Raw genomic sequence first — 20,971 nt, 5'->3', positions numbered from 1 at the left:
CGAAAAATTTTGAATATTTATCTTCCCGAAGTCGAACAAATTAAATAGACAGGCGACCTCTGTTGTAAACTCGTAGATATTATGATTTATATGTGATATAAAAAGTTTTAAGAAGTTGTGAGCTGACCGACTGCTTCTCTGAGAAAAGCCTTTCTTGGACATACACAAAAAGCGAACATACATACACACATTTTCGCTTTTATATAGACTAACGGGAGTACCCGGCGTTGCCCGGGTGTTTGGAGGTGTGTGTGCTGTTAAATAAAAAAGAAACCGGGGGGGGGGTAGGATCGAACCCGAAGCCCTGAGGCGATGTTTAAAAATAAAATGTGAAAAAAACATGAACCGTTCGGCCAGCCAGAATGAGTTACTGAAAGATGTTTGAATTTATTTAAGTAAAAACCAAATTGACAGGTGCCCACACGGAAGTCATAGAGCGTTACGACGACGTAAGCAATAGCTATTCAGCAAATGAGGTCAATTACCAGGTTTGTTTGTTATAAGTGAAGAAAAAAAAGAAAACATAAAAACGAACGTTAAAACTTAAGCGGTGGTTGGGGGGGGGGGTAATCAAAACATCGAAAAAAACACAAAAAAAAACTAACGTATGGCAAACAGACGATGTTAAATGTAAAAATCGAAAAAACAAAAAAGAAAACAGAAAAACGAACGTTAAAACCAAAAAAAAGCCTGTTTTGATATTAAAATTTAAAAAATCGGTGGGTACCCGGGTGTTTTTGGGTGTGTGGTCGGGGGTGATAAACGAAGTAAAAAAAAAAAAACCCAGAAAAACGAACGTTATGTGAAAAATGGCTTAAATAACATATTTAAATTTTAAAAATCGAAAAAAAAAGAAGACATCTCACACCACGATTCGAACCCAAAACATTTAGATAATGAATCAACGCGCTAATCAACTGAGCTAACGCGACGTACATGAAATTTAGTCAGTTTTTCAACTATTTAAAGTAAATCAGGTCATGACGTCATCTGACACATGCGTAGAACCGGTCGTCGTCACGAGGGGACGGTTTTTGTTGACCCCCTCCTGTCGAAAATTGTCGATTTCGGGGTGAAAAAATTAACGTTTTTGGCCAATTTTTTGATATTTTTCAGGTGAAGTATGGAGCTTCAATATGATACCGAGTTTGTGAATTTTCGTCGTGTCTGTCGAAAGTTTTTAGCGGACACACAAACACACATACAAACATACACACATTTTCGCTTTTATATATATAGATAATATAATAATAATCAAAATAAGCACCATCAGAGTCAACACACTTTTGTCAATGCAAAACAAATGTATTTATGCCAGTAACATAAAAATCTTGCATTCTGATGGTGATGAAGTCGGTGAAGGCATTTTTGATATTGCTTAGGCTTTTGAAGCATTTCTCACACAGAAAGTTGTTGAGATGCTTGAAAAAGTGGTAGTCAGTAGGTGAGAGGTTTGGAGAGCATGGCGGATGAGGTTGAGTTTCATAGCCCAATTCATTCAACTTCTGCAGGGTCGCTTTAGCAACATGCGGTTGGGCATTGTCATGGAAGAGGATTGGGCCTTTTCTGTTGACTAATGCTGGGTGTTATTGTCGAAGTTTCTGATGCATTTTATCCATTTGTTGACAGTACTTCTCCACCGTAATCATTTCGCCTGCATTAAAAAAACTGTAATTGATGAGACCGATTGCAGACCACCAAACAGTCAGTATGACCTTCTTTTGGTGCAACTCTGGCTTTGTGAAGTATCGTGGAACTTCATCGGTGTCTAACCAATGAGCTGAGTGTTGCCGGTTGTTGTAAAGAACCCACTTTTCATCGCAAGTTACAACCTGGTCGAGAAACAGGTTGTTCTTGTTGCATAAAAGGGAAGATGGCACTTTTGTCATTCAATTCATGAGGCACCCATTTATCAAGTTTTTTGCCTTTCCAATCTCTGAAAATCGCCATATATGTTACGTCTAATTCAGAAGCATATTCTTGAACAGTTGTGCATGGATTGACTTTGACTAAGGCTTGATTATTGTCATCATTCGATGGCCAACTACTACACTCATCACCTTCAAACTTTCGTCGCCACCATGAAATTTCTTAAACCATCATTGTACTGTGCATTCAGTAATGGTTCCTAGGCCAAACACTTCATTGATATCACAAGCTGTTTCAGCAGCTTTTCAGCTTAGCTTGAATTGAAATAAGAAAATTGTGCGAATTTGCCTTATTTCCATCTTGTATTTAACGTTTTGAAAAGAAGACAAAAAAATGCTCCTTAAAATTATTTATAAAGTAAAGGTATTATAACAAAAGCTTATTTGAAATCAAAATTAAAAATTCTGCAAGAACCTTCTTGTAAACCTAATACAAAAAGATTGTTTTAATATATCAATTAAATTCATTTCGAATTTTTCTCAAAGAAAAAAGAAAAAATTCTGAAAAAAATATTTATGTATATATTTTTCCATGTCAATAAAATATGAAAATGAGTAATGCTTTAATTTAAAAATTATTATTAAAAACAAACAATTAAATTTAATAAAATATCATAGAATTTATATGTTTAAATCGTATTTATTAAAGTTTTGGTGCAAATATATAACTTCCACCCTACCTAAAGAAAAAACAAAAATAAAGAAAAATCTTTCAATACATTGAAAACTTTTGAATTTTGACAGAAAGAAAATATTGTACACCAAAATAAAATCACTGAAATTAATAAAATAGTTTTATTTTTTAAAAAATAATCATTTTTAAGTGAATTTAAGTTTTTCCAATGTCCCCCCACCTCTTTATGTTAAAAATAGCTTTCTGCAAAAGTTTGAATCATTATTTGGAATTATCTCCCTTGTCCTGAAAAATGGTGTCAAGAGATCGTCAATCGTCATTTAGCCATAATATTAAATTTTCTTTTTCTTTTCCCAATAAAACTACTTAATCAATTTTTGTGATTTTTGGTGGACGATATTTTCCTTCATTTTAGGTACCTACACCATAAAGATTTTTCTTTAGTTTTGGCTTTTCATGAGCGGGTAGAGATACAGATTTGCACCAAAGTTTCCATAATAAAGTTGAAATTAAATTCTTTGAAATTCCAGAAAGCTAAGATGTTTTTAAAAAATTATGTAATAGGATCAATAATCAGTTAATAGCTTTTCCAGATATTTCATGAAATTGTTCAAGCCAAATAAATAGTTATCGTCCCGTTCAGTGGTCGTATAAACATGGTTGAAGTCTATCATCTTGACTTGTACACACCCATCGCTCGGAGGTAATGTAGACTCAGAGGAGCAGGGGTTGTGGCCATTGGTCAGTAAATTAGTGCAACACTTGTTGCATTCGCTGCTTTTATCATTTGTGCAATTAGGGCAAGGTGGATGCACCTCAGATTTTTTGTTAAGGAGGCTGCCGTTGCTGCTTCCATGGACTTGGCTCTGATGAAATTCACATGTTTTATTTCCATCATAAACACACAAAAGGGACGTGGCATAAAATGCAAAGTTTCTTTGCAATTCAAACCAGTTATGAAGTTCCTTCAGTTCACCAAGAATGGCCAATATGGCATCTTTCCGTAATTTTTCAGGTAAATTAAAGTAACTGCCAACACCTGAAATAAAAGAAAAGAAAAACATAATTAGAAAAAAATTTCAGTTATAGTCAACTAATGTACTTCCTAACTTCCTGCATAGTGCTACTGGAAGTGGTTACAAGGCAAATCAGTTGCTTCACTTTTTTCTCTCACGCCCATATCTCCCCTGTGCATTTTTTTTTTTATTACATTTCTCTGATTGTTCTTTTTTATTCAATAATCATTGAAAAGTTTTTTTTTCGGTTTTATTTTAATTAAAACTTATTGAGGTTAATTATTTATTTTTTTTAATTATTTAAAAAATTTATTAAAATCTTTTAAAACTGTTTTGGGAATATTATTTATTGGATATGTTTCTTTTATGATATTTGAAATTTTGTTATTTTGATTTCAATAATTTTATTTTCATACTTTCATAAACATATTTATTATATAAATTCAAATAAAAAACTTGTTTTTACAATTTAAAAAATAAACTTATTTTTATAATTTCATAAACATATTTCTTATAAAATTTCAAATAAAAAAACATTTTTTTTATTTTGTTATTAAAAGTGCAAATCAAGTGTTATTTTTATCTGTATAATTTTGTTATATTTTTTTTATCTGTATAATTTTTTTTTACATAGGAGTTACCACTTATCAAGGCTTAGAGGCCACTCGAGGATAAGGGTTAATGATTGTACAGTATTTGTTTACATTGGACTTGAAGATGACTAAATTGTAGTCAGATGGAAAGCAGGAAAACAGAAAAGAGATCCACAGGTGTGCAGTTCTTAGAAAGAAGCTTTGTTCATGGAATCTATGTTTAGGTTTGGGCACAGATAAAGAGGAGGGGGGGGAATTATTGATAGTGTTTTCAGCCAAATGAGTGTTTCTCATGAATGTTTGGCGAGGGGGAGGACCATAGATTGGAGCTCAGACGAGCACTTGCCATGAAAATAACAATAAAGCAGAGACAGGCTCGCAACGTCTCTTCTGTGAGAAAGAGGTTGCAAGGAAGAGAAAAGGACATCCCTCACTAAGCTACAAAGTCTATTTTGAACTCTGTCAAGGCAAGATAAGCTTTTTCTAGTAACTCCTGCCCAGATGTGGCAACAGTACTCCATCCTTGGACGTACCTGGCTTTTATATCGGTACAGAATTGCATCAGCAATGAGATATTTACTGGAGTGGTAGAAGAATCCCGCAATTTTTCCAGCAACCTTGGCAACAGATTTGATGTATGTGTTCCATTTCAGATCAGGAATAGAAGTTTGTCAAAACATGGAGCTTCCCCAAAACGAGCCATTCATTTCAATTGATGCCAGATGGGGATCGGAGCGTTGATAATGTAAAGAAAAACTTGATTTTAGATGCATTAAATGTAACCAGCCACCTCTTTCCCCATTGCACCACAATCAGAGGTGAGAGAATCAAATAGAACTTGGTCATTTATGGCCTTTGAAATGTTACCACATAGCTGGTAGTGTCGTCAGCATAAATGTCTACGAATGATGTAAGGATGTGATTTGGAAGATCATTGATGTAGATCAGGAAGAGAGTTGAGCCCAGGATGGACCCCTCAGGGGCTGCAACAGTAATACTGTAGGCTACTGATTTCTGCCCATCAACCACTACTCTTATGAACCTATCAGAGAGAAATGATTTAATAATTGAGAAAACATTTCAAACTATACCGTAGCTGGAGATCTTGTGAAGTAGACCTTTATGCCATACTCTATCAAAGGTCTTTAATATGTCAAGAGCAATTGCCCTAGAAAGGAAGCCATCGTCGAGAGATTTGCTAATCTTATGAGATATAATTATTAACACATCTGCTGTAGATCTAGCAGAACGGAAACCATATTGCATGTCACTAAGAACATTATTTTTGTTGATGTGGTTGACTACTTCTCTATTTAACACAGATTTTGTTAATTTTTATTGTATATTTTTCAATAATGTCCTTTTCTTATATTTTATTTCAATAAATCATTTCACAATAGAAATACTGAAGAACAATAAAAATGAAAGAACTGATTTGCCTTCTCACCGCGTCTGGTAGAGCTATGCCGGAAGTCACTTTAGATGACTATAATCAATATTTCAATGTATATCATTGTATTCAGTTTGATAGCATGTATTGGGTGACTTTTAGAAATTTTAATTTCAGCTTTGAATTATAGTAGAAATTAGAAAGGTATGTATATATATTTTTTAATTATTTTCTCTAAAATAATTTATTTATTTTAAAGAATGAATGCATTCTTTGGTAAAAATTTTTTACTAACAAACTGCTGCCAAAAATTGCATTACTTTGAATCTTGATGTTCTGCTGTCAAACCTCAACTTCAAATTTCGATGTTCTGCTATCAAAACTTGCTCCTCTGACATTCAAATAATGCCGTCTCTTAAAAATCAGGCTTTTTATATTCAACCGAAAGCATCCCATTTGCACGTCATGTGACAACACTACAAATATATAAAAGAGAGGCGGCCATTTTTTTCTTTTTTTTCTTCTTGTCTACACGGCACTCCACAGACTTTAAGATTAATAATTGGTCTCATAGTCCACCATCCATGCTGGGTGTCTTCATTCACGGTGCGACCATCGTATCAGTTCTTCTTGCAGAACTTCATCAACCTCCTCCTCTACTGGCAAGGAAACTCTCCATATGTTTAAGATGTGATGTGGCATTCCGTCAATTTCCATTTTGTTTCTGGAGAACACTTCAGTTATATTACCTCTTCCCCAGGGAGTTGTATGAAAATTGGGTGGTTTCACCTACACCTCTTCACCAACCATGATTTCCGCTCATGCTTGTTCCATTCTCTGTCTGTGACAGCCAGCAGGTGTCACTATTGTATGTAAAAACAGATCGATACAGCATTGATGTTTCATCTTGGTCAGCCTTCAGTGCCAGATGATATGAAAATACAGTTTATTTGGGCGAAATTTGGCTTCTTGATGCCACAGCTTTTATAGTGCGATGGTGCCTCTCTATGATTCCATTGCCTCTCAGCCAGTACGGAGCTCTAAAATATTGCCTAACACTCCACTTTTCACATAGCTCTCTAAAAATTTTCTTTCTATGGAAAGACATACCATTATCTACTAAAAATTCTTCCACTGGCCTGCTTTCCATAAACACCTCCTTAACAACTCTCTTCACCTGTTTCGATTCTGATTTTGCATCATATTGCTAACCTCCCAAGCCCACAATCAATCATAGTCAGATACAGTTTGTGTTGATAATGCGTGATATAAATGGCCAGTTTCTACCAATTTTTTGCAATATGCAATTTCCCTTTTTCATGTTTAGTTGGTGCAGGGTCAGTTGATTGACATTCTCTACATTGCTCCATTACCTCCCGAACATCTTCCATCATCATATGTGGATTCACTTTTCTTTCTAGATATAAAGTTTGTTCGTTTCTGAAATGATGCATTTTATGCAGGTCCTTTAGCTGTTCTACTGCACATCACATCAAGGCCATATCTCTCTTTTCCTTTAGTCACACTTTCTTTACTCTGGTTAGACCATCCACTTTATTTTTCTATGATAGGACCAATGCAACATATAAATTCAGTCCGAATTCTCGGCTCAAGTCTCCCAGTGCTCAAAGTTGACACTTGATAAGCATCTCTGCTGCCCCTCTTGTCTTGATCCGCTTATCTCCTGACACCTTCGATTCAACCCATGATGCTACTGTCGCAGTGTCTGTTCTAACATCCACTACCTGTAGGCCTCATTTTAAAGCTAGATTAATGCCCTTCATCACAGCATTGAGCTCTGCAACATCATCCTTTTTTTGCAACCGAGCAGCATCTTCAGCAGTTACACCTCCTATTTCTAACAATACCCCTAATGCTAGGCTGCTAGCATCACTCCATATTACTTATTCATGGCTCTCTTTTATATACCATTCTCCTTTTATAAGGTCCATTTTTTTCACTTCTGCAATGACTTTCTGTATTGTGAGCAGCACTTCTTGGTCAATTGCATCTTTTCAGCTGTTTTCTAATGTGAAGTATTTTCTTTCCATTTCAGTTAATGTCAGATAATCAGGATAAAAATATGGATGTTTTTTATATAAAAAAATATTAACTGGAAACTGAAAGGAAATCTTAACATCAGCTGAAAACTAATTACATTCAAACCAACAATCTCTAGATTAAAACACATGAAACACAAATCATAGAGCATTTTATTTCTTCATTTTTAATTTATATCATAGTATTTTTTTAGCCTTTTATTATCATATATATATATATATATATATATATATATATATATATATATATATATATATATATACACTGGCAAGGCCACAGGTGAGACAACCGAAGCAGCAAAACTGAAGCTGCCTGCCAGGACACTATTTATACAAATATAGGTAAATTTGGCCATATTTTATTGATTTGAAAATATATGTTCTTTTTCACCAATTGTCATATGATTTTAACCATAGAATAGTATTATAATCTTACAAAAGCCTGCAAATTTTCATGTAGTTTCATCCCTTAGAACCAAGGATATGAGCATTTCAATATTCAATTTGGCTACCAGTATATATATATATATATATATATATATATTATATACCTTTTTTGACAATTTTATGTTCAAAATCTCAGCGACTATTCATCAGAATTTAACAAATGAAGGCTAGTTGGAAAGGTAATGACCTGAATTGTGTCGTGGGCTGTGTGATATTTGCCCTTATGGTCACACATTAAGGGGATCATCCATCATCCAGAGCCTGTTTTTGGCACTTTTTTACAGCCACAAAATGTTTCAATCATAGTCATTTGTTTTCCTAGTTTTGCATCTGATATTTCCCCCAAACCTCTGGCCTTGATGGAGGGAAGACTAAAACTTGCTGCTATGGTTTCAAATGATCTGAAATAACAGCAAGGGGAGACTTGATTCCAAATATTTCTCATATGTTGTATCTCCCCTCTTTGGTTTTCATACATAAAGTAAATTTCACAGTGTATAAAGAATATTTGAGACTGGAGACTATTTGTACCCTATTTTCAAAGATAAAACATATGAGAAATATTTGCTGTTATTTCAGATCATTTAAAACCATGGCAGCAAGTTTTAGTCACTATCTCCTCAATACATCACCTTTGACTGGAATTCCTAAATATCTGGTTTCTTTCTTAGTCACTCTTAGCTGGTCATCAGAAATGGATAAACCCATTTCTTCTCAGCGCATCACCATTTAAACACCCAGAAACAGATCACCAATAGATTTGTTGGCTTCTCTATCGTCATCTTCTTGTTTTGCTTCCTCATCATTATTTTTCTTTTGTGAATTATTCCTTAGTATTCTCCGGGGTCTTGGCTGCGAAGGAGGGGGAAGCATAGGTTGATATTAATTGATATTAACACGTTTATTACTTTTCTATTTTATAAATATAAGATTGATTTTGCTTTTAAACTGCTTAAAACATTGTTTAGATTTTTTTTTTTGCAAGTGTTTCCTACCTTTCTCTAAGATTTCTGAATTCTCTAAACTCAGTAAATTTTTATGATCATGAAATTCGTACATCTCAGCACAAGGTCGATAAACCTGAAAAAACAAATAAATAAAAATCATGACAGAACATGAGGAGGGAGACAAGCAGATGAAAACATTTTAATACAATTGTTTTAGTGTTTAATTAAATAATCTCCGTTTGTATAATAATTTATTAGAATTATTTCTGAATTTTTTAGATGAGGATAATTTGAATTATTTGGATAATGTGAACTACTGTTCTCATCTTGAGTTTTATTTTCACATTGTTTCAAGCGTATCTGGTCAAACTTAAGAATCTCTCTGTCAGACACGGGAATATGCACAGAATTCTCAATGAAACTCTTTATTTAATCCATGAGAGTAGCATGCTCTCATTCCATCAGCCATCACAATTCTTAGCATCACACTGAGGATTGGACTTCAACTGCTAGAAGGGTATCACTTAGGATTGAATTTGCCTAGTACTTTATCCGTTACGCCATGGATCCTTGAAGACGGTCAGAGGTTATACTGACTGAATAATCCTAATAATCCAGATTTATCAGAAATTGTGAGATTCCAATTTCCATGCAAATTAATTATTTCAGTATGCAAATGATATGATGGATGTATAATGTAAGTCTTAAAAACAAGCTTAGATCTGATGACCTCAGAGGAAGATTAAATCTGAACACTGTAGAGAGATGTGTGCAGAACAAGAGACTTTGTTTGTTTAGTCACATTGAAAGAATGGATGAGAGTTCTTGGATTAGTGTATGTAGAACAGTTGAGGTAACAAGGTCAGTTGATCAGGGGAAAACCAAAGAAAACATGGAAGGAAGTGATAAGGATGGCGTTGAAAGAGACATAAATAAAGACTTAGTCAGAAATAGGTTAGTTTATTGAACACATTCATGGACACAAAAAAAAATATAGTGACGATTCGTCTAAATTTATAAATAAAAAAAAAGAAAAAAGAAAAACTTACTCTGAAACCAATCCGAAAGCCGATATGAGGAAGTTTAGGGTATTTTAATTTTTCATAGGCAATTTTTTCAGGAGAAGCTGTTGGGTGATAAGTCTGTCTACCAATCTTGACATCAGCAATGCATGCTTTATTGAAAGAATGCGTGATATCTTTCAGGTGAATAAAATACTCTAAAAAGAGAAAAAAATTGAAATCACAAAAAAAACCCCAAAGATTTGGATTATTTTCATCTTAATTGTTATTTTGAGCATTTCGGCCGCTGTAAACTTCGACTTTCTTCAAGTGCACTTTGCCAAACTTTGAAATAACATAATTAAAACGTTTTGAAGGAAGAAAGTGAATGCTGGTCTTATTTTTGACAGCCCTGTAACTCTCGCTTGCCTTTGGACACATAGTAAACCTATTTTTTACCTTTCGACACATGGTAAACCTATTTTTTTCTGTTTTGTAAATATAATGTTTTGGGCTTCTTTAATTTGGATAAAAAATGTTAAAAGATGCTAAGTGTTACCATATTCACACACACGTTACAACAATGTTAAAAGATGCTAAGTGTTACCATATTCATACACACATTACAAAAATGTTAAAAGATGCTAAGTGTTACCATATTCACACACACGTTACAACAATGTTAAAAGATGCTAAGTGTTACCATATTCACACACACACGTTACAACAATGTTAAAAGATGCTAAGTGTTACCATATTCACACACACGTTACAACAATGTTAAAAGATGCTAAGTGTTACCATATTCACACACACACGTTACAACAATGTTAAAAGATGCTAAGTGTTACCATATTCACACACACGTTACAAAAATGTTAAAAGATGCTAAGTGTTACCATATTCACACACACGTTACAAAAATGTTAAAAGATGCTAATTTACCATCAGGAAAAAGATCAAGCTGGATTGTTCCCAAATATTTGGGAAGGAAATTTCTCAAGTCTTTCAAAATTGGATCCGTGTTTTCATCCTCAAAGATGAGACGATAGAATTTCAGTTCCCGATGAAGCCTTAGCGCCGTACGTACATGCTTCAATATTGTACCATTTGGTGCCTGATAAAAAGCTGTGAGAAAAAACAAACAAACAAAATAATTAGATATGAGTGGAGATTTATAATCAATACTGAATAAAGTGTTTTGCGGAAATTGTTTAAGGAATTTATATCATTTACAGATGTTATCTGTCTGAAGCCGAAACTAGGCTATTACTTCTATTTATATTGTCCTGTCTTTCAAGGCTCAATTCACGGTGCGATAGTTAGGTTGTTTTGTTTTATGGCAGATCAATCATTTTTGGGTTATTTAATACCAAATCCAATAGTTCTGGAAATAGTTTTTTTAATGCATCAAGTTCTTTATATCTTCAAATATTTATTTATGGTGTTTGGTTTGAATGTTTTGTAAAGGAAAATTGTTGTTTTGGTTTTTGACTTTACAGAATATGATTGCGTTTTACAAAAGGAAAACAAAAGATAATAACATCAATGTTTGGTGCACTTTAGGTCAGAAAGCCAGCATCTTCAGACAGCATGATCTAGTAGCATTGGTGGTGGTGAAATAGTGTAGTATCTGTTCTTTTGTTAGATTACCATCTGACCAGGCATTACCTTCTCCTTTTTTTGCAGTGGAAATAATGTAGTATTCTGTGGTTATGATATCTTCCTCCCCAAGCACTACTTTTTTTTGTGGTAGGGGTTTGTGAACCTAATGTAATATCTCTTCTGATTTCATGAAACCATCAGTTCTCCTAGGGGGGGGGTATTATATGTTTGTTCTTTATTATATCATCCTTCCAGGCATTACCTCTTCAATTATGTGGCAGTGTAGTACATATGCATTCATTATAATATTCTCTCAAACTAGCAAAAAATGCGATCAAAGAGAACATATTTTTGCTTGTGTATTTCATATACAAAGTGTTTCATGCATTTATGTCATTTTGTAAGAACATATATTACAAACTAAAAATTAAAATATATAAATTATATCAAGTCATTACTTATCAAAGCCAAAAGCAACTTGAGGATAAGAGTTAATGAGATTGTCACTTGGATTGATGAAGAATACTATGAAGGGATTGGAAATAATGTGTTCGAATAGCAAAATTTGATGACTGGACAAGTATTTGTTAATATTTGACTTGAAGACGACCATGTTGCAGTTAGTAGGGAAGAAGTTTAATGATATCGTATTCCACAGATGAGAAGTTCTAGGAAAGAAAATGTTGATGGAAGTCCATTTGGTTTTAGATACACATGATAAGGAAGAGAGTTTGGTTTTATTTGAAAACTAAGTTCGTTAAATTTGTATTTTTAATTTAGAAACTATCATCCATGATACATTAATTAAATCGAATTTATGGGCAAAAAATAGCAAAGCGCAACAAACTATGTAAAATGACAATTAGACAATATATCTGTTTGAAGAATTTCTGAATAGTTGTCCAAAGCGGCCTTAAACCTGGATATAATAGATATCATCACTATCGACTCTGGTAGTCTGTTCCATGAAGCAGAAAAATGGACAGAGAATACTGATTGGTTTGTTGTATGGCATATCAACCCTTTTCAGGTTATTTAATGCCGAATCCAGTAATTTTGAAAAAAAAATTTTATGCTTCAAATTTTTTACATCTTCAAATATTTATTTATAGTGTTTATTTTAGTTGTCTTGTTTTACGGCATATCAACTCTTTCCAGGTTACTTTATAATGCAGAATCTAATAATTTCTGAAAAAAAATTTCATGATTCAAATTCTTTATATCTTCAGATATATGGTTGTCTATGTTTAGTTAGTAATGAAAATTTGTTTTGTCTTCAGTTTTGCAGAACATGATTGAGTTGTGCAAAGTGAAAGCAAAAGAAAACAAAAAACAACATCAATGTTTGGTGCATTTTATGTCAGGGAGCCGATATTTTTAGACATCCTGATCTGGTAGCATCTGACATAGCTAGAGAGTGAATACTGTCTTTTTTTCTAATAAAACAAAACTATGTAGGTACATCTTTATATTTAAATTGCAGTTGATCATGTTTTATGCCAGAATCATGTCTCTACGTATCCACTACTGCTCAAGTGAGTAATTATTCAAAGATCAGCATCCACGATGCATCGAACACTGCTGCGAACTGTTTAGTCGTCTGCAAACTTCTCTCCCACCACACTACACTACATGCTCCACTCCCCCACCACCACACCCATACAATTCCCTGTTTTGCTTTAATGTTTTGTGTATTACACATCAACAAAATGATATCCCGTTGCATGGTGCAGTGATCTAAACCAAAAAAGAAGTTTTCAGATGATTAACCCGAAATCGTCTCAGTACAGCATCTCTTGAGTTTTCACAAAGGCCTCTTTGCAGAGCTGGTGTGAAGAAGAGGTCACAATGTGCATGTGATGAAATGAATGAACATGCAAATACTGCACAACCAAGCATGCATTCGTCAAACATTTGAAGCCACGAAATGTTAGTTTCTGTTCTTTTATTTCATCATCATATTTAGTTTACCGCCCCACCCCTCCTTTTTTTTTTTTCAATTTTCTAATCAGTTTATTTAAGATGGAGATGGGGCATCCTACCAGATGCCAAACATTCACCTGCTATCTTATATATTCTAACCAAGAGATCTTTTTAAGATTCTGACTGTCCCTTTTGTGCAATTGTTTGAATTTCTCTTGCACATGGTTGACCAGTTATGTGAACTACCATGTGTTAAACAACTTTAAAAATTTACTTTTAACTAGACTATTTCTGGCCAGGTCCTTATCTATCCCTCTTTCTCTCAAATCCATCCTTATCACTTTCTCTCATGTTTTCTTCCACCTTCTCTTGCCAACTGATTCTGCTATCTCAATTGTTCTAGATCTACTAACCCAACAACTCTTCATTCATTTAATGTGACCAAACCAACAAAGTCTCCTGCACACATCTTCCTATACAGTCCAGATGAAATTTACTTCCATTCATCATCACACTGCATATGTAGATAGCACCGATAGATTCTTCCCTTGGTCGACAGTGGTAACGTTCTACTAGTTAGTTATGGTAGAAACATGAAAATATAAATTTTCAAAGTAGTCATTATTTATTAATGAGTATTATTTATTAATTTTATTTATTGTGGACTATTATTCTCATCTTTTTAGTTGTCGCCTTCATCATGCTTGTGTCTAGGGGATATTAAACATGCAGTACCATCTGATGAAGGCCAGAGGAATAGTTGGCGAAACGTCGCCAAGCAACAACTAAAAAGATGAGGATAACAGTCAACAAATAAATAAAAAGTAATAGTCAAATTGTGGTTTCATACTCTCAACATTTCCTGATAGACGAGCTCATAGAAAAAAATCACATAAACTCATGAACGGAAGATTATTTGCAATGTAGACAATCCTAGTTGTTTGCAGTCACCTAATCTCTTTAAACATTGCACGGCCATGAGATGTTCTTGGGATGGGCAACAGAGTGGTTTCCAATTACATGTCCACTTTTTTTTTTTTTGCAGATTTATCCTTCTATCATATTATAATGGAAGCTTGGTGTCTGTCTGCAACTGAAACTACACCACATTACTCAAGATTATTACATCATATTAAACTTGTTTACTTTTTTAAGCCACTTGTTTTGATAAGCTACTCAAGTGACCATCACCCCAGACCTAAAATGGAAGACTTACATCAAATTTGTTGCCAATTTGTTGAAAAATGGTTGCATCATTCTAATGCACCAGAATGTGCCTGACTCCTAATGCTGTTACATGCTTGCGTCTAGGGGATATTAAAATGCAATAAATACAAAAAACTACAAACTCTAAATTTGCAAATAACTTATTTTTTTGTTTTAAATTACCTTATTTTATTTATTGATCTTTTATCTTCAATTTGTGATATATAAATTTGAGGTGAGAAAATTAATTATTTTGATTTTAATAGACATTTCAAAATGGAGGTGGGGCGGTGAATTAAAAAAAACGCTTGTCTAGAATAGTATATTCGGTTTATTGGAAAGAGCATAAAATTTCACATTAAATCTGAAAATATCTTAAAAATTGTAGCAATAGAAAAATTTTGATAGATTTTTAAAGTTTAAAAATTGAAAAAAATTTAACTCGTAGAATTCAATTGATTTCATTACGTAATAAAAATAATGGCTGCATGAACGTGCGCAGGCACTTTGTAAACACTGTTTTTAAAATAAAAAATAATATTGCTATTATTTTTTAAACAACTGCAATAGTTTATTTTGGAAGTATATTCCATAAAGAAAATAACCCACTTTAAAAGAGAAATTATGAGTTTTTTATATTTTATTTGCAGTTTTGTGTTAGGGGTGTCAAAAATTCCTCCCAAATTCTGACACACCTACTGCATAACTGAAGAGTTTACACGAACAACGTTATTTTATAGTTTTGGTGGATGGAACATTCCAGAATGTCTTAAAATAGAATACTTTAATATTCAACATCTTAGAACATTCCAGAATTGCTTAAAATAGAATACTTTAATATTCAACATCTTAGAACATTCCAGAATTGCTTAAAATAGAATACTTTAATATTCCACATCTTAAAACATTCCAGAATTGCTTAAAATAGAATACTTTAATATTCCACATCTTAGAACATTCCAGAATTGCTTAAAATAGAATACTTTAATATTCCACATCTTAGAACATTCCAGAATTGCTTAAAATAGAATACTTTAATATTCCACATCTTAGAACATTCCAGAATTGCTTAAAATAGAATACTTTTCAACATTTTTCAACAAAGGTGCGAGTTCCATTATAGAAACATTGATTTAATTTTAATAAAATAAAATATGCATTTATTTTATTAAAATTAAATCAATGTTTCTATAATGGAACTCGCACCTTTGACATTAATCTTTTGTTGTCAACGCACAATTCTAACATTTCAAAATACAACCGCTGAAAACAATGTGTGGATCTTTACAAACAAACTTTTCTTTTCACAACTTTATTACATGTCAAGAAAGAAGAAGAGAAAAAAAAGAAAGAAAACAACATACCGAGGATGGAGTTTAGCTCTGAAATATATTTATGTTATAAATTTCAAACAAGTAAAATATTTGTTTATTTTCCTAATATTACGTTGTGATTTGGCTTTCAAGTGCACTTGATGCGTATTTTATTTTATTTAAATATATTTCTTTTCAATAAAAATCAAAATATTTAATCATATTTGTTTTCAATTAAAATATTTTAATATATTTGTTTTTAATTAAATTTAAAATATATAATATATTTGTTTTCAATTAAAATTGAAACATTTAATCATATTTGTTTTCAATTAAAATTAAGATATTTAAATATATTTATTTTCAATTAAAATAAAAATATTTAAATATGTTTTTAATTAAAGTTAAAATATTCAATTTTATTTGTTTTTAACTAAAATTAATATATTTAAATATATATTTTTTAAAATTAAAATATTTACGTATATTCGTTTTTATCTAAAATTAAAATTTTAAATATATTTGTTTTCAATTAAATTTCAAATATTTTAATTTGCTTGTGAAAGAATGAAATCAAACAGTTTTACGTTTCTGAACTTTTTTTTTTCGATTATTTGCATTATTTGTATTATTCAGACTACTTTTCTTTTCTTGAGTGTTATTTTTTTTCTTTTTTACAATGTTTCGGTCAATGTAACCTTTGACCTTCTTCAAGTGTTTCTTATTGAACTTAAGAATCTTTCTGTTGGACTCGGGAATCAGCACATAATTTTGAACGGAACCCTTTATTTAATCCACAAAGATATATATTCCGTTAATTATGACTCGGTAGAAGTCCTAAGTATTTTGCAATTGTAATTTGAGTGTCCACAAGAACATGTGTCATAGTGAATAGTGTACTTGGAAATATTTAGTTGTAAAGGTACACTCTTCTGGAGGTTGAAGGTTCAATCTTTAGTGTGAGTGACACTAAAAAATATAATTACAAATTACTTCGACTTTTTACTCGGTCATAGCTAATAGAACTAGAGCATGCTACCTCTGTGGATTAAATAAAAGGTTCCATTCAAAAGTTTGGGCAGATTCCTGAGTTCGACAAACATTTCTGAGTTCGATAAGATACACCTGGAGAAGGTCGAAGGTCACATCGACTGAAGCGTTATGAAAATGACATTCAAGATGAAAACAGTATTCAAAAAACAAAAAAAAACAAACAAACAACATGAAACAGTTTTGTAGTAAACAAAATGATTTTCATTACCTTTTGTAGCACTTGGTACTTTGGGTCGATGTCCTGCCACTTGATGAGCCAAGGGTTTAATTTCTGGGTTCATGCCTTTTAAGCTGTGTTGAGTTAATGACATTTTGCTGAGTTTTTTTTTTATTCGTGTACAGAAATTGTTTTGAAGAAAGGCATACAAGAAAAGCAGCAGCTGAGGAAGACAAAAGAAATCTGTAGGAGAGAAAAAAAAAAGTACAGTGATACCTTAAGATACAAATACAGTGATACCTTAAGATACAAATACAGTGATACCTTAAGATACAAATACAGTGATACCTTAAGATACAATGTTTTGGAAATATAACGATACATTGTATCTATATTTATACCCTAAGATATGATTTTTTGAGATATGATTTCAAAAAGCATACAACACCAAAAAATTAAAAGTCAACAATAGAAAAAATATAAAATGCAAAACAAGAAAAAAGTGTGTGTGTGTGTGTGTGTGTGTGTGTGTGTGTGTGTGTGTCCATTGTAGATTAGGCTGTCTGGGCCCTCTCTCCCTGCCTCCTCCTCTTCGTAGCTCACCTTTATTGGCCGCTTATCCCTGCCTCCATGGTAAGTTGGTTACAATTGTATTCTTTACTTATTTTTTAATCATTATTCTGTTACATTAAGATTTAAATATTAACCATTTAATAAGTTCATTCACCGTTTTAATTATGTTCTTGCCCCTTTTTAGTTAGCATGTTGTGTGTTTGTGCGATAGCTTTACTTCTTTGTTTTTTTAAGGCCCGGAAGCCACTCAGGGATAAGGGCTATTGCATGTACAGTACATTAATGTTGAGTTTTAATAAAGTGTCTACTTAAGGGGGCGGTTCATCAGGAATTTGTTTACGTTGGACTTGAAGACATCCAGGTTGTAGTCAGGGGGGAAACAGGCAGCCAGAACAGAGTTCCACAGGCGTGCAGTTTTAAGAAAGAAGCTTTGTTCATGGAATCTACGTTTTGATTTAGGCACAGATAAAGAGTAGGGAAAATTTTTGACAGTGGTTTCAGCTAGACGGGTGTTTTTCGTGAAAGATTGGCAAGGCGGGATCAGAGAGTGGAGCTCAGACGAGCACCTGCCATCCTCCCTTTTGTATGCATCCTGTACACTAGCACTTGCCTAGGTTGTAAGTACAACTATTTTTTATTGATTTTATTAACATTTATTATTATATATCAATTTCGGTGTCATTACCGTTGTATTTATTTTTTTTTTAGTAATAGCTGAGCATAATTTGAGTTTGTTTTGGGTAAGTTTCTTACTCTTGGAACAGATTAATTCTGTTTCTTTTAATCCAAATGGGAATAATTATTAGAAGACACATTTTTTTTTTTTTAAATACGTTGGTGGTCATGGAACAAATTAAATTCATATCTCAAGGTGTTGCTGTATCTTTAAAAAGGTGATGTTACTAGTGCCCTCTTTTCGACATCTAAACATTCTATGTGAAAACAAGCAAGTAATAAAACTATATGGAAAATAGTTAATTTTCAATATTTTCAGTTAGTCGGTCAGGTGTAATTATTAGGGCTATGACAATAGAATATTCTTATCATTGTTTTGAGTCTCTAGTATATATCCGACACAGTTAATCAATCGAGAACCACATCACTCTATTCAAAAACATAAGATATAAACTGATTATATATATATAATATATATATATAGTATATACTCGAGAGTCAGAATAATGAAAAGAATATTCTTTTGGCACCACAACCTTAGTAATTATATACAAACTTAAAACATATTAAGTCTGTTGAGTCTTAATCACCCAAACCGAAGTGGTATTTACCCTTGGTGGGTTGGACTGGCTTTATTTGAAGGAAGAAGTTTCAAGGGAATGCCAAATTTAGAAGCAGTCACCAGTCATATTTATTTTCAGCAGCCTGGTAACTCTTACTTTCCTTATTTTGTCCTTTAGTCCTCACATTTCATGAGCGATATTTCTGACAAAGGGGGAAGAATTGCTGTTTTTTTAATATCAGAATCAATTCATCTCACACTTATCATTGTCTAATGTCTTGAAGTAGTATTTAAAAAATGTTATTTTTCTCTTTACATCTTCATGCTTTGTCTAGAGACATTTCTATTAATTTTTTTTTTTTAATCTCTTCAGTGAACATAATGACTTTAGGCTTTTGCAGTTCTTGCAGGGAGGTGTCAACGTCTTCCTACATACAGCGCCTGGTATTTTCAAATGGTCACCCATATAGTACTGCCCAGGCTCAATGTTGCTTACATTTGGTGATCTAATGAGAACTGGTGCATCAATGTGATTATGCCATATCAAGTCTTATCATATCTATGAGAGAGGTAGCAGAGAAAAAAGAATGCAACCAATCAAATTATAGATATGTATCTGCACCTTATCAAGGACCCACAAATTTGACAGAGATTTATCAGCCTAAATATGACAACAGTATTCCACACAGTTTGATAGTAGACTTATAGTGATAAAGAATAGCCTCGAATGTGTGAGAAAGTGTTTAGAATGATAGCGAGAACTGATTTTATGAGAAGCAAAAAAAGCAATGGACTCCTACAAATATTTGATGAGAAAGAACGAGAGTAGAGCAATTCACACGAACCCCCAGAAGAAAACGGACACATAGATTGTGAACTATTACAAAATTAAAGCTCCAAAGTTCATGGATCAAATCTTGAACATGGTTGAGAGAATAATTGTGCAACAAATAAAAAATCGGATAAGCATATATGAATTGCACTTTGATTTTATGTCTGAGCAAGGTATCACTAATTCTATATTTATCCCGAGACAATTGTAAGAGAAATATCTTGGTAGTAAAAAGAATATTTAACCTTCATTGATGTAGAGAAAACTTTTGACAGTATGTCAAGAGCTGTTGTCTGGCAGACTTTGCATACAAGGGTCATACCAAAAAGTAAAGCCTTCTATTTTTTAAAAACTGAAATAGTTGAAGAGCTACTAAAACGGGAATGGTACCATTAAAACAAACGACCTTTTGTCCTCTAGAATTTATTTTTCTACATAGTCACCATCATTCTTAATGCACTTTTGCCAGCAATGAACAATGGCTGTGCATGAGTGTCTGGAGTGCACTTTTTCATATGAGAGTTGTTCCCAAAAGTAAAGATTCTCATTCTTTTGTTTAACTCACAAAGTTGGAGAGTTATGAAGACGGGAATGATACCATTAAAAAGAACAGCTTTTGTGCCCTAGAATATATTTTTCTACAGTCACCGACATTTTCAATGCATTTTTTCCAGAAATTCTATGACACATCTCTATTTCTGATACATGTCCATTACAGGGGTTACATCTATAGACTCTCACCCCATCAATATCTGCAACAGAGAGACAAAACTTTCAGGTCATGAATGCATAAGTTCAGTCATTATAACAATGCAATTTGCAATTCAAACTGATCTATTTCGGGTGGAAAAAAATAGCAGGCATTACTTTTGGAACACCTCTCGAGAATCAGGCACAAACCAGTCGGGTTAGTGAAGGTTGTTCAAACACAGTAAAGAAATGTTAAAACTAGATTATATTTGATGTTAACATGGAACTACATCTAAGTGTTGTTTTTTGTTTGTGTCTTAGTAGTTACTAGCCTGGATGCCCGGCGTTGCCCGGATGTTTGGAGGT

The 20,971-nt window shown here is 33.0% G+C and overlaps 1 protein-coding gene across 1 annotated transcript in view; it reads right to left on the bottom strand.

The window, feature by feature from the left end:
- Window positions 1-2,528: 2,528 nt before the first annotated feature.
- LOC145293114 (inositol polyphosphate multikinase-like) overlaps window positions 2,529-20,971 on the bottom strand; it is a 42,105-nt gene continuing 23,662 nt past the window's right edge. The window contains exons 2-6 of the mRNA XM_080139495.1: window positions 17,325-17,516; window positions 10,962-11,144; window positions 10,065-10,234; window positions 9,064-9,148; window positions 2,529-3,601 (exon numbers count right to left, since the gene is read on the bottom strand). Coding sequence (XP_079995621.1) covers window positions 3,129-3,601; window positions 9,064-9,148; window positions 10,065-10,234; window positions 10,962-11,144; window positions 17,325-17,427 — 1,014 coding nt within the window. The 5' untranslated portion in view covers window positions 17,428-17,516 and the 3' untranslated portion in view covers window positions 2,529-3,128. The remainder of the gene's footprint in view (window positions 3,602-9,063; window positions 9,149-10,064; window positions 10,235-10,961; window positions 11,145-17,324; window positions 17,517-20,971) is intronic.

Source organism: Euprymna scolopes, chromosome 14, assembly GCF_053919585.1.
Source record: "Euprymna scolopes isolate OS-2025 chromosome 14, ASM5391958v1, whole genome shotgun sequence".
Classification (NCBI taxonomy): domain Eukaryota; kingdom Metazoa; phylum Mollusca; class Cephalopoda; order Sepiida; family Sepiolidae; genus Euprymna; species Euprymna scolopes.
The sequence above is the reverse complement of the archived record's forward strand: the minus strand, read 5'-3'. Positions and strand labels throughout refer to the sequence as shown.